Source organism: Cervus canadensis, chromosome 5 (genome assembly GCF_019320065.1).
Source record: "Cervus canadensis isolate Bull #8, Minnesota chromosome 5, ASM1932006v1, whole genome shotgun sequence".
Lineage (NCBI taxonomy): Eukaryota > Metazoa > Chordata > Mammalia > Artiodactyla > Cervidae > Cervus > Cervus canadensis.
The window spans coordinates 58,975,720-58,988,096 of record NC_057390.1 but is presented as its reverse complement, the minus strand read 5'-3'; the positions used below and the strand labels follow the sequence as shown (position 1 = coordinate 58,988,096).

The 12,377-nt window shown below is 33.2% G+C and overlaps 1 protein-coding gene across 3 annotated transcripts in view; it reads left to right on the top strand.

Moving 5' to 3' along the window:
• VPS54 (VPS54 subunit of GARP complex) overlaps nt 1-12,377 on the top strand; it is a 109,961-nt gene that overhangs the window by 40,424 nt on the left and 57,160 nt on the right. For all 3 annotated transcript variants that reach the window (XM_043468876.1, XM_043468874.1, XM_043468877.1), the window contains 3 exons: nt 9,271-9,397; nt 10,340-10,447; nt 12,292-12,347. In XM_043468876.1, the coding sequence (XP_043324811.1) occupies nt 9,271-9,397; nt 10,340-10,447; nt 12,292-12,347 (291 nt within the window). The remainder of the gene's footprint in view (nt 1-9,270; nt 9,398-10,339; nt 10,448-12,291; nt 12,348-12,377) is intronic.

The following is a 12,377-nucleotide window of genomic DNA, read 5'->3' as shown; positions in this document are numbered from 1 at the left end:
GAACAAAGCTAGTGGAGGTGATGGAATTCCAGTTGAGCTGTTTAAAATCCTGAAAGATGATGCTGTGAAAGTGCTGCACTCAATAATGTCAGCACATTTGGAAAACTCAGCAGTGGCCACAGGACTGGAAAAGGTCAGTTTTCATTCCAATCCCAAAGAAAGCTCAAACTACCACACAGTTGTACTCATCTCACACTCTGGTAAAGTAATGCTCAAAATTCTCCAAGCCAGGCTTCAGCAATACATGAACCGTGAACTTCCAGATGTTCAAGCTGGTTTTAGAAAAAGCAGAGGAACCAGAGATCAAATTATCAACATCCGCTGGATCATTGAAAAAGCAAGAGAGTTCCAGAAAAACATCTATTTCTGCTTTATTGACTATGCCAAAACCTTCGACTGTGTAGATCACAGTAAACTGTGGAAAATTCTGAAAGAGATATTTGGATAAAGAAGTAAAATTACATTCTCTAGTAGATAAAATTGATAAAGGGCCAGTCACAACTTTGATAACATTTTGAAAATGTTGAAACGGCTTTATGTCAAAGTAGAGAAAGTGAAGAAAGGAATACCACTTCATTTTAAAAGCTATTGAATAAGTTTTAAATTTGATAATTATTGAAATTCATTTCTCTTTTGCAGTCTATCACATTGCAAAAAATTTCACGTGATGATGGAAGAGACCAAATTTCTTTTGAGGCTCTATTTTGAAAATACCTTTAAAATTAGGGTTTTAGTTATTTTATGTGTGATCATGTCAAATGATCAGATCAGACCAGTTTTAAGTCATCAAAATTTCTTAATAAATTCTGAAAACCTTCAGAATGTATTATGTTACAGAGCACATCTTCCATAAAACTTCTCTGTAGTCACTCCGTAGTAAAAGATTTAGAAGGGTTTTCCAGCAGATAAGACTTCAACAAGGACTTTGCAGGCCTGCTTAATTGAATGAAATCTTCAATATGGGCTTTCTTGGTGGCTTAGCTGGTAAAGAATCCGCCTGCAATGCAGGAGACCATGGTTTGATTCCTGGGAGGGATAGGCTACCTACTCTAGTATTCTTGGGCTTCCCTGATGTCTCAGACGGTAAAGAATCTGCCTGCTATGTGGGAGACCAGGGTTCGATCCCTGGGTTGGGAAGACCTCCTGGAGAAGGGAACGGCTACCCACTCCAGTATTCTGACCTGGAGAATGCCATGGACAGAGGCGCCTGGCAGGCTAAAGTCCATGGTGTCAGAGTCAGACACGACTGAGCGACTTTCACTTTATCTTAAATATAAAATTATTTTAATTGAATATAAGTTCTTACTAAGAGTATGTAATTGGAATATTTATTTAGAAAGCACTTTAAAAAAATTGGCCCAAATTTAATTATGCAAGTGAATGATTGATTCATTTATTTTAGAAATGGTAATTGATCGTCTGTTACATGAGAGACACCTGGCAGAATACTGGGACTATAGCCATGAACAAAGCAGAGTTGCTTCCTGCTCTATTTCTGCAATTTATTTGTCAGTAGGGATACAGAAATTACGAGGTAGTTATGATACAGCGCAGTACAGTATGATGATGAATGTACAGATTGCTATGGAGTTTAACCTTAGGGGAAAAACCTTCTTCAGACATTTATGTTTACAGAAGTTTGGATTACAAATCTCTTTGAAAATCTATTTTAAGCTGTGGTTGGACCTTCTTTCCATAAAAATATACCTGTACATAAAATTTTACCATCAAATTTGGGTGGTTGGTAGTCCTTTGGAGTCTACTTTGATTTTCTCAGCATGGGAACCCAGGCTGACGAAATGATTTTTAGTTTACCCTTTACCTCTGAAATTTTAAATATTTCTCTTTTAAATGTGTGCATGGAATATATTTTTTAAATAAAAATTTTGTCAGTATTTTAGCAAAATGGACTTCTGTAATAACAAACTGTTTTTCACTTGTCACTACTATATAATTAAAATGTTGATGAATATTAGCAACTGATTCTACAAAGTAGAATGCTTTATCCTCTGAACAGAGAAATAGAAACAGAGATTAAATGCTTGCCTGCTGAGCGCAAATTCTGAAACTATTCTAATTTTTACTCCAAAGGTCATGCAGTTTATTTCATTTTCTTGACTCATTAGTTTATGCCCAATAATATTGATTAAGAGTATAGTTATCCAAAGCCATCTGGAAAATGTTTAAGAACAAGGTTGAATATTTATTCCTAGTAGATTATGATTTATTGGAAGGCAAAGTAAAAATTTTATAATCTTGTAATCATCTTGAGCTGAAATGCAAAGAAGAATTTACCTTTGTTTTCAGGCTCACTTTTTTTGTTTGTATCTTAACTCAGAGGACAAAATGTTCTTCATGAAAAAGGGCATATAATTTTTTAAAGACTTTCAAATATTCTAGTTGTCTACCTTTTGCTCATGTATCTTTCTAATATTTTTTAGGACATGCGCATTTATAAAGAGCATTTATTCTTCACATAAAATATATATGAAAATATATTTGATCCTTGATATATTGCAGATTTCATGTAGAAAAGATTGAGTTATGTTGAAATTCAGGGGTATAATGTCATTTGCTGTGTCTTATTGTAAAGGTTTATGTAGAACCTCTTCTCAGTTTTCACCATTGTTAGTTTTTTTTGTTACTACTTACTACCACCACCACTATAAAATCCAAGAACATTTTTTGAATACTTTGGTATTCTGTTCAAGATACTATGCTAAGAATATTGTATGTATTGATATTATTTGACCCCACTCCCCACTCCAGAAAACCCCTCTGAGATGGTCTTGCCTCATTTTAATAGATAAGAAAGATAAAGTATTGAAAATCTTAGATAACTTGTTGCAAGTTATACAAATAACTTGCTCCAAGTCATGGAGCACATTATAAAACAGTAGAGTCAAAATTCAGTCAAGATCTCATTGGGCCCAAGAGTTATGTATACTTTTTAATATATTTCTTTGAGGTTTTATAGGATTTCAAATAGATCACTCTGAACATCAGTGCTAATTTTCTAGTGCAGGAGGTGTTAACCTGTGGGCAATTTACAGATTTGCTGAGCAAGAAACCTACCATAGTAATAGATTTTAGGATAAAAATTAATGCAACTAGTTTTTCTACTTGTTTGCCTTCTTCTTTGTCTTTTTGAAAGAAAAGGTGGAAACCATTCAGAGTTAATTACAGGTTCCAGTTTACTGTAATATGATTCTATTGATCAGAGAGGCCACCTTAGGATTCCACTTAAGGGATTTTTATTGTTGGAAGTATTAAAAGGTATTTAATATCTTGTTTGCTCCTGATATGGTCTTCCATAATTTAGATTTTCAAAACAGTATAATATGAAAACATCCACATTTTAGGCTCTGAGATGAAGTCAAAACAACAATTTTTCTGCTATTTGATGAAAATAGTGTTACTATTAAAGACTTTCAAATATTCTAGTTGTCTACCTTTTGCTCATGTATCTTTCTAATATTTTTTAGGACGTGCGCATTTATAAAGAGCATTTATTCTTCACATAAAATATATATGAAAATATATTTGATCCTTGGTATATTGCAGATTTCATGTAGAAAAGATTGAGTTATGTTGAAATTCAGGGGTATAATGTCATTTGCTGTGTCTTATTGTAAAGGTTTATGTAGAACCTCTTCTCAGTTTTCACCACTGTTAGTTTTTTTTGTTACTACTTACTACCACCACCACTATAAAATCTGTTGGGTTTATTGATATGTAAGTTTCTCTGATAAAAGCAGCACAAAGTCATTGTTGTGAACCCACAGCTTAGAAGAGTTGAATTCATGTACAAATTGAGGCATATTAAAGTAGCAAGTATTAGAATTGCCAGATATATGGACCTGTGTATGTTTTTAGAAAGCTGTTTTTAGTTATTGTCATTTCAGTATATGTCGTTCGCCGCTCTTATTACTGCACGTGGTTATTAGGGTGGTGTTGCTTTTGTTGTTCAGTCGTGTTCAACCCTGTGATCTCACGGACTGCATCCTGCCAGGCTCCTCTGTCTTCCACTGTCACCTGGAGTTTGCTCAGATTCATGTCCATTAAGTTGGTGATGCTATCTAACCATCTCATCCTCTGCTGCCCACTTCTCATACTTTTAAAATGAACTGTTAATGGATCTATCTATTAAATATTTTTGGTAAGGTTAATAATGTTCAGTGTAATTGCATCTATTGTTAAAGTAGTCAAAAATATTGTAAACAGAGCAAGGACGAAAAGGTGAATCTTATAAAACCTTATAACTCTAGAAGTTTTGTTTAAGGATTCACTTAAATCTTTTAATATATGTTATCTTATACCTGTGAGTACATAATAAATATTATTTGATAGTAGTATTGAAATTAATATCTGTTCTTTATTTATCAGACTTTAAAATTACTTTAAGATGCATAGAAATGAAAGTACTCAGTTATTTTCAATAGTATCTGAGGTTGAATAGAACCTGACATTTAAATTATTATGCTGAATATTGCTAGATACAGTCCTGTGGACTTCCTACCATAATTATTTGTTAGGATTTGCTGAGGACTGCTTATACCTGAAGGTAACACATATTTGAGTGGTAACTTCTAGTCAACATTAAAAAGGAATTTATGATCTTTATAAAAATTAATTGAGAACCAAGCATTGTTAAAGTTCTATGTGGATTTATATCCTACCCTATTACTGCTTTTTAAAAAGCTGTTGAAAACTGAAACATGCACAAAAATAGAGGAAATTATATGAAGAGTTGTATGAAGCTAGGTAAACTGCATATCACCTGTGAATTATCAACTCGAGACCAAGTTTGTTTTCTCCATATTCCTCCCCCTAATTCTTGGATTATTTTGAAACAAATCCAAAATATCATTTCATTTCATCCATATGTATTTCATTATGTATCTTTGAAAGATAAGGATCTTTAAAAACATAATTCTAATATCATTTATAGTTTCAAATAGCTAGTCAGTGTTCAAATTTTCCTACTTCTCAAAATTCTTTTCATAGTGTGTCTGTTGAAATAGGTTCTAAATATAACTATATATTACAATTGGTTGACACATTTCAAGGGTTTCTTGATATATTGTTCTCCATTTCTCATTTTTCCCCTTTCAAAATATTTATTGAAGAAATTAAATTATCTTTGTAGTGCTTCTCACAGTCTGGATTTTGCTAACTTCATCCACATGCTTATTAGCAGGTTTCCTTTTGCCTATATTTTCTATAAACGTGTAGTTAGATTTAAAGGCTTGATCAGGTTTAAGTTTTTCTTAGAAATCATATATCTGGTTGTCTCTTTTTATGATATTAGCAGCCATTTGATGATCATTGCCTAGATTTATCATCTCATTGTGGGTTGCAAGTCATGATATTCTAATTCTAAACTTCCTTATTCATTTATTAATGGAATATTTCTGTAAAGCCATATTTCTCCATAACAATTATTTGGTAATTCTGAAGGACAGTTCTTACAAGGATAGGCAAGATAAATTCTAGGTTCTTTTCCTTTATCTGGTAGTTTTTGAAATAATGAATTGAAAATCTAGCATCTTCCAAGTGTTTTATAAGCACATGGTTTTATATATGTTTGAAATATTACTTTTTTATCTTTTTTAAAACTGTATTTATTGGCTGTGCTGAGTCTTTGTTACTGAGTGGGCTTTCTCTATTTGTGAGTGGGTACTGCTCCTCGTTGTGGTATGTGAGCTTCTCGTTGCGGTGGCTTCTCTTTTGAAGCACAGGATCTAGGACTCATGGGCTTCAGTAGCTGTTGCTCTCAGGCTCTAGAGCACAGGCTCATAGTTGTGGCTTATGGGCTTAGTTCCTCTGTGGCCTGTGGGATCCTCCTGGATCAGGGATTAAACCCGTGTCTCCTGCATTGGGAGAAGGGTCCTTTACCACTTGAGACACCAAGGAAGCCCCAAGTTTTTTGCTTTTAGAAATTTTCATTGGTATTCATTTTGTTCTTTTATAGGAACCTCCTCAAATCCTTTTGATTCTTTGAGTAGTTGTTGATGGTTTTCTTACTTCATGTTATGACGGGATATTCATGTTACACTTTTTCTGTTCCAGATTTGCAAATTGCCATTTCTCTAAGGAGCCCTAGTTTCTTTTAGTAGGAAATGGTACTTAGAAATTATAGTCTAGGTGTTCCTTGTAGCAAGGTGTTCCTTGCTACACCTCTGGTCAAAGGCTGATTGGTCATGATCTCCAAGCCTTTTTAGTGGGTAGAGCTAGGGTAGAGCTAGAAAATAAAATATCCTTTTTAAAGAAAACATATGAGTTTGTTCCAGGAATGTTCCAGGATAGTTCCACTGTATACTGATAAATTTAGGACTGTAGAGTTTTTGTTTCTTCAATTTTGCATATATATTTACCTTTCCAGCAGGCTGAAAACTGTTCTTCCTAATGACACCAATATAATTACTCATTTGTTTTATCCAACAATATATATAGAATTGGGCTTCCCAGGTGATGCTAGTGGTAAAGAACCCACCTGCCAATGTAGGAGATGTAAGAAGCGTGGGTTTGATCCCTGAGTTGGGAAGATCCCCTGGAGGAGGGCATGGCAACCCACTCTGGTATTCTTGCCTGGAGAATCCCATGGACAGAGGAGCCTGGAGGGCTACGGTCCATAGGGTCGCAGAGCCGGACATGACTGAAGTGACTTAGCACACACATACATTGAGTGCTGTCAGAACTAACAATATTATTACTACAAACACATAGGATTTCTTTTTCTTTTTCTTAAGGTGTTTCCCTTGTGGGATGATTGGATAAATTGCTATGTTTTAAAGTCACTTGAAATAATTTCCTCTTTTGTAGATTTGCCTCTAGTTTGATACATAGTTAAGTTCATTTATTTCATTTGCTTTTGATATTTAAGGGTTGCTGTTTTTAGGTATAACAGTGTTTTACAACTATGTTAAGTGGTTACATGTTTCCAAAGTCAACACTATGAAAAAGAAGATAATTCAGAGAAATTTAACTTCTGACTTGATCCCCTTCCTCTCTATCTACTCCTGTTAGTCATCATTTTAAAAAGTTTTAGTTTATATTTATCCATCTATCTGTCCTTCATCTTACATAAGTGATTGCATACTGTACATAGTTTTCTCCACCTTACTGTTTTTACCTTACATATACCCTGTAGATCATGCTATAGTACACATTCTCAATGGAGAATATCACCTCAGGGAGGGGAAATTGGTTCTTGAAGGGTGAAAAAAAAGTCTTGAATTTTACAATGGTTTGTTGTGCCCCAAAGGCCATGGTACCTAAACGGATATACAGTATATCTGTGATATTAAAATTTCATGGGGGATGATTAGGAATAAAAATGTCTAAAAGGGTGTTTTGGGGAGGCAGTAATGACAAAAAGGTTGAGAAACTACTCTGTAGCAGTATATAGTATATTAATTGCAGGTTAATAGGGTCTTGCACGGAGAAGGCAATGGCAACCCACTCCAGTACTCTTGCTTGGAAAATCCCATGGACGGAGGAGCCTGGTAGTCTGCAGTCCATGGGGTCGCAAAGAGTCGGGACATGACTGAGCGACTTCACTTTTACTTTTCACTTTCATGCATTGGAGGAGGAAATGGCAACCCACTCCAGTGTTCTTGCCTGGAGAATCCCAGGGACGGTGGAGCCTGGTAGGCTGCCGTCTATGGGGTCGCACAGAGTCGGACACAACTGAAGTGACTTAGTAGCAGCAGCAGCAGCAGGGTCTTGCGGATTGTATTTAGCAGATATATAGGGTCTGTTATGATGTAACTAGCCTTCTGTTCATCAGCGTTTAGGTTGTTTCCATTCCTTTGCCATTATCAACAGTGCTGCAATGAATGTACATTCTTTTGTATTTTTACCTATATATTTTTGAGACAGATTCTGAAAGTGAGATTCTTAGGTCAAAGGCTAATTGCCTATGTAATTTTGCAGTACACTGTCAAATTCCTTTTATGGTAGTATTTTAGTTGATATTAGTGGATATGTTCTAAATTAGTTCATTATGAGATGTCACCATTTATGAGAACCTTATTAGACTTCTAATTAGCTGTAAGAAATATAATTTTCATATTATAAAATGCAAATTTATATTATTTCACTTATAATACTTTTTCAAATTATCACGATACTACTTACCATATGTTGTTCATAAACAAAAAGCAATGGATCTGTCTAAAAGGCTACATGCTTTAGACTAATTTTTTTAAATGTGCTGTATCTATCTGGTCAGAGTCAGGACAGTTGCTAATGTTGAGTTTGTTTTTCAAGTAAATGTAGCATAAGATTTTAAAATGTTTTTTATTTAATTATAAATGTTTAAATTTAAGAGAAATTTCACTTAAGTTTTGAAATGCTTTGTACCAATTAGACTACCTGGTTTTTTTCAACCCATTGTTTTCATGAAACTATTCAATTGTATGGCAAAAACCCCTTTGGATATGAAGATATTCATCCTTAGTTCCCTTCAGAGCAGGGATTAACTACATGGAACCCTTCTTGTCATTTGGACCATATGTGTTTTTTCCAAGGAAAAGGTTCCACATTTTTTTAGTAATACTTCCCCTTATCACCCCCAGAACTCTGCTGAAGTTTAGAGCCCCTCTCACTTAAACCCTAACTAGGATCTGCAAATATTAAAGAGATAGGTTAAAAAGGAACGTTATATTTTATGAGAACAAGTTCCAGGGATAGATTGTAGCTCAGTATTTTTATTTTTTCATTTTTGTATTCTGATGACTTTCAGTTTAATGGCCTGAGGGATATTGCACAGTAACTCAAACTGATTGTGACAGAGATTAAGCGAATCAGTTTCTCCTTATAGTTCTTCAGATATTTATATGTACCCAGAACAGGGCCTGGTACACAGTATGCGCTTGTATTTATTGCATAAATAAATGACTGAGGAGCCACTGACATTTATATTCAGTAAGTGGTTAATGAGGAAAGGACTTTAGAATAGCTGGTTATTTTGTCTGTGCAAAGAGGACTGAAAAAAACATCATGAAGTTTTGTAGAACCAGGTTTCCTATAGCATAATTAACTGTTTGGAGGTTAAAGATATAAGGCGAAAAATAGAATTTGGGAGACAATGTGAAACTGTCACAGTTATTTTTGTTAAGTTAAAAGACTTCATTTTATTAAAATGTCACCTTCTTGCACAAGTACTATCAGCTAGAAATGTATTGCTGCCTAGTTGATCCCTTGATCGTGGAGTAAATTTGGGTTTTTAGTAAATGTAGGTAACATTTCCCTCTTCCTTTGTAGGCATTTGGGATCACAGCTTTGTGAATTAGAAAAACTGATAGATAAAATGATGATTGCAGAATTTTCTACTTATTCTCACAGTGACTTAAATAGACCATTGGAAGATGACTGTCAAATTTTAGAAGAGGTATGTCCTTTGAATTCTAGAATGAAATTGATCTCATTGCTTAGTGTTATTTCCTAACAGCCTTAGTATAGAACATTCTTCTTAGGTTATAGTGGGCAAAATTATCTTCAGTATCAGTCTGTGTGAGACCTATGAAATCTTTCACTATGTGACTTTAGAAAGCACATACTTTTTTATTAACCTTTGAAATTAGAGAATAAATAATTTTATAGCTTAATTAGAAGTGGAAATTAAAATAAAGTCTTTATATAGCTTATAACCCAAGTTCCAAATGTGGATATAGGATAATTAACTTATAGCCTTGTGTATGCATGTAGTGGAGTATGTCTTATATAAAAAGTGATCGTTATTGTATGGTATTTTACCTGTCATTCACATTCACTGAGCACCTGTTAGGAACGTGTTTTATGCATGTGCATGCACAAATGCATTATATTTGGTAATTTATCTGGTAACTTCTTAATGCTGATTATTGCCAAGAACTATTAATAGTAAAGAATCCAAAAAGCCCTGATAGCAGCCTAATCAGTTAAAGAGATTTTTGTGTTAGCAGTTAATTTACACAAATAATCCAGGTCATCATTCCAGTGTTGTGGACCACTAATTTAAAAGCACAGGGCTTATAGAGTATTTATTCGTCATCAGGGTTTGAGAAGAATACTTTCTAGCTTCTTATTGAAACTAGACTAAAATATATTGTTCTGCCCCCAAACCAGCTTCATTTGATCTACTGTAGTAGGATGGGATTTTCCTGTTTTAGAATAATGACTGCAAAAATCTGATGACAAGATTGCTTTGGAAAGGGGTTTTTAAGGCTTCTAGGAAATACCATATGCAATATAGAGATTTCAGGGTTAAACAATTGATTATTTCTACTTCTAAGTGTCCGTGAGATTATTTTGTACTTAAATTGTGACATTGTATACCCTTTTGTTTTAATAGGAAAGACTAATCTCTCTTGTATTTGGACTTTTAAAACAAAGAAAACTTAATTTTTTAGAAATATATAGTGAAGAAATGATTATTACAGCAAAGAATATCATTAAACAGGTAATTGTACTTTTTTATTTTATAAATTTTTGGTCTAGACTCTTGTGAAGTTTATTTTTACATGATCTTTTAATATATGCCATATCATAATATTTTCTCATTTATTTAAAAATTTTAAATATAGAAAACTAGAATAAAGAAAAATATAGCCCAGCTAGTCAAAAAGATTATCACTTGAGTGTTTAAAAGTGTAAGTTGTTACTAGTGTTTTTCATTGGTGCTGTCATACTGTATATATAATTTTGAATTGTACAAATATTTCAGTTTGAATCATAACATAAACATTTCCTCATAAGCCTTCAGAAAGATCACTTTTAAAGGTTATATAAAATTCCATCAACATCCTGTTACTTAAACCTGTTTAACCTTTCCTCTGTGTTACATATTTAGGTCATTTTCTGTTTGGTAGTATAAAGATCACTGTGACAAACAACTTTGGTATAAAGTTTTGTTTGTTTAGTTTTTCCATATTTAAGACTGTTTTTTTAATAACTGATTCCTGAAGTAGAATTGTTGGTTAGAGAGTGAAAAGTATTCTTACATTGTTTGATGCATGGAGTTGAATTGTTTTTTTTTTTTTACTATAAAAGATTTTACCAATAGTTTATACTCTCACCAGCATTTCTTCGTATCCTGAGCTCTTAGAAATTATCATTGTAAACTAAAATCTATTGGTTTTTTTTTTTTTAGTATTCTCTGATTTTTGTTTTGACTTTTCAAATAAATCTCATTCACTGAACTTTAGTTTTTCTGTATTTGAGAAAGAACATTTTGAATGTATTTGTTAGGCTTAACTGATCATCATCATTAGGTTAAATGTACATTTTTTAGTTTTTAGTGTTTAAATAAAACAAGCAAGAACTAAATATACACATATCTTATGACTTAGCATTTCTATTTCTAGGTAAGGTAATTTACCCATCAGAAATTTGTACATAGACCACCAAAACAGCAGAAGCATTTCATGGCCGCATATTTGTAATAAAAAAAAAAAAACCTGGAAAAACCCAAATTTTTTCATCAGTAGGAAAGGTAAATAAAATTGTAGCATATTTACATCACTGAATAGTATAACAGCAATGAGAATGAATAATTACGTGGAACAAACAACATGGATATTCACATATATAATGTGGAACCAAGGAAGCCAGACACAGAAGAGTACACACTGTATGATTCCACTGACCTAAAAATTCAAACATGGGCCAAATTAGTCTATGATGTTAGAAATCAGGATACCAATGTCTTTGGGGAGGAAGTAGTGACAGGAGGGGAACAAGAGAAGGGATGAATGGTAATGTTCAATTTCATACTCTGAGTTCTGTTTAAATAGGTGTATTCCACTTGTAAAATAAATAATGAGCTATAAATATAATTTGTTCAGTTTTCTGTATGTATATTTTAAACAGTTTTTAAAAACTGCTGTGTTTTAATTGCTAGACTTCTAAGTCTGAGCATTTATTTTTTTAAAACTTGAAACTTTTGCATGTATTACGAGGAAATGTGACCTCCAAAGTGAATTTCTTTTGGAATTTTAGTATGAGGCTTAAACCATGTTCCTAAGAATTATAGTTCTATGGGGATTTTTTGTGTGCATGTGTTGTGTGTGGATGTGTGTAACTGAACAGTTTTAAGTGGTAGGAAATTTTAATTAGTACAGTTTAAGCATTCCCTGGAATAATTATTTAATAGGGTAAGTGTACTGCTGCAATCTGTAAGAGACAAAAGAGAGGTTTGGTAAAATGATTATCATAGTCATTGAGGCACTTATTAATAAACAAATGAACATGTAGTACTTACAATTCTAAAGATGTTAATCAAATTTTTTTCCTTAAATTTTGCAGTGTGTGATTAATAAAGTTTCACAAATAGAAGATATAGACACAGATGTTGTTTTGAAGTAAGTATAAATATTAAGTTGGGGTTACCA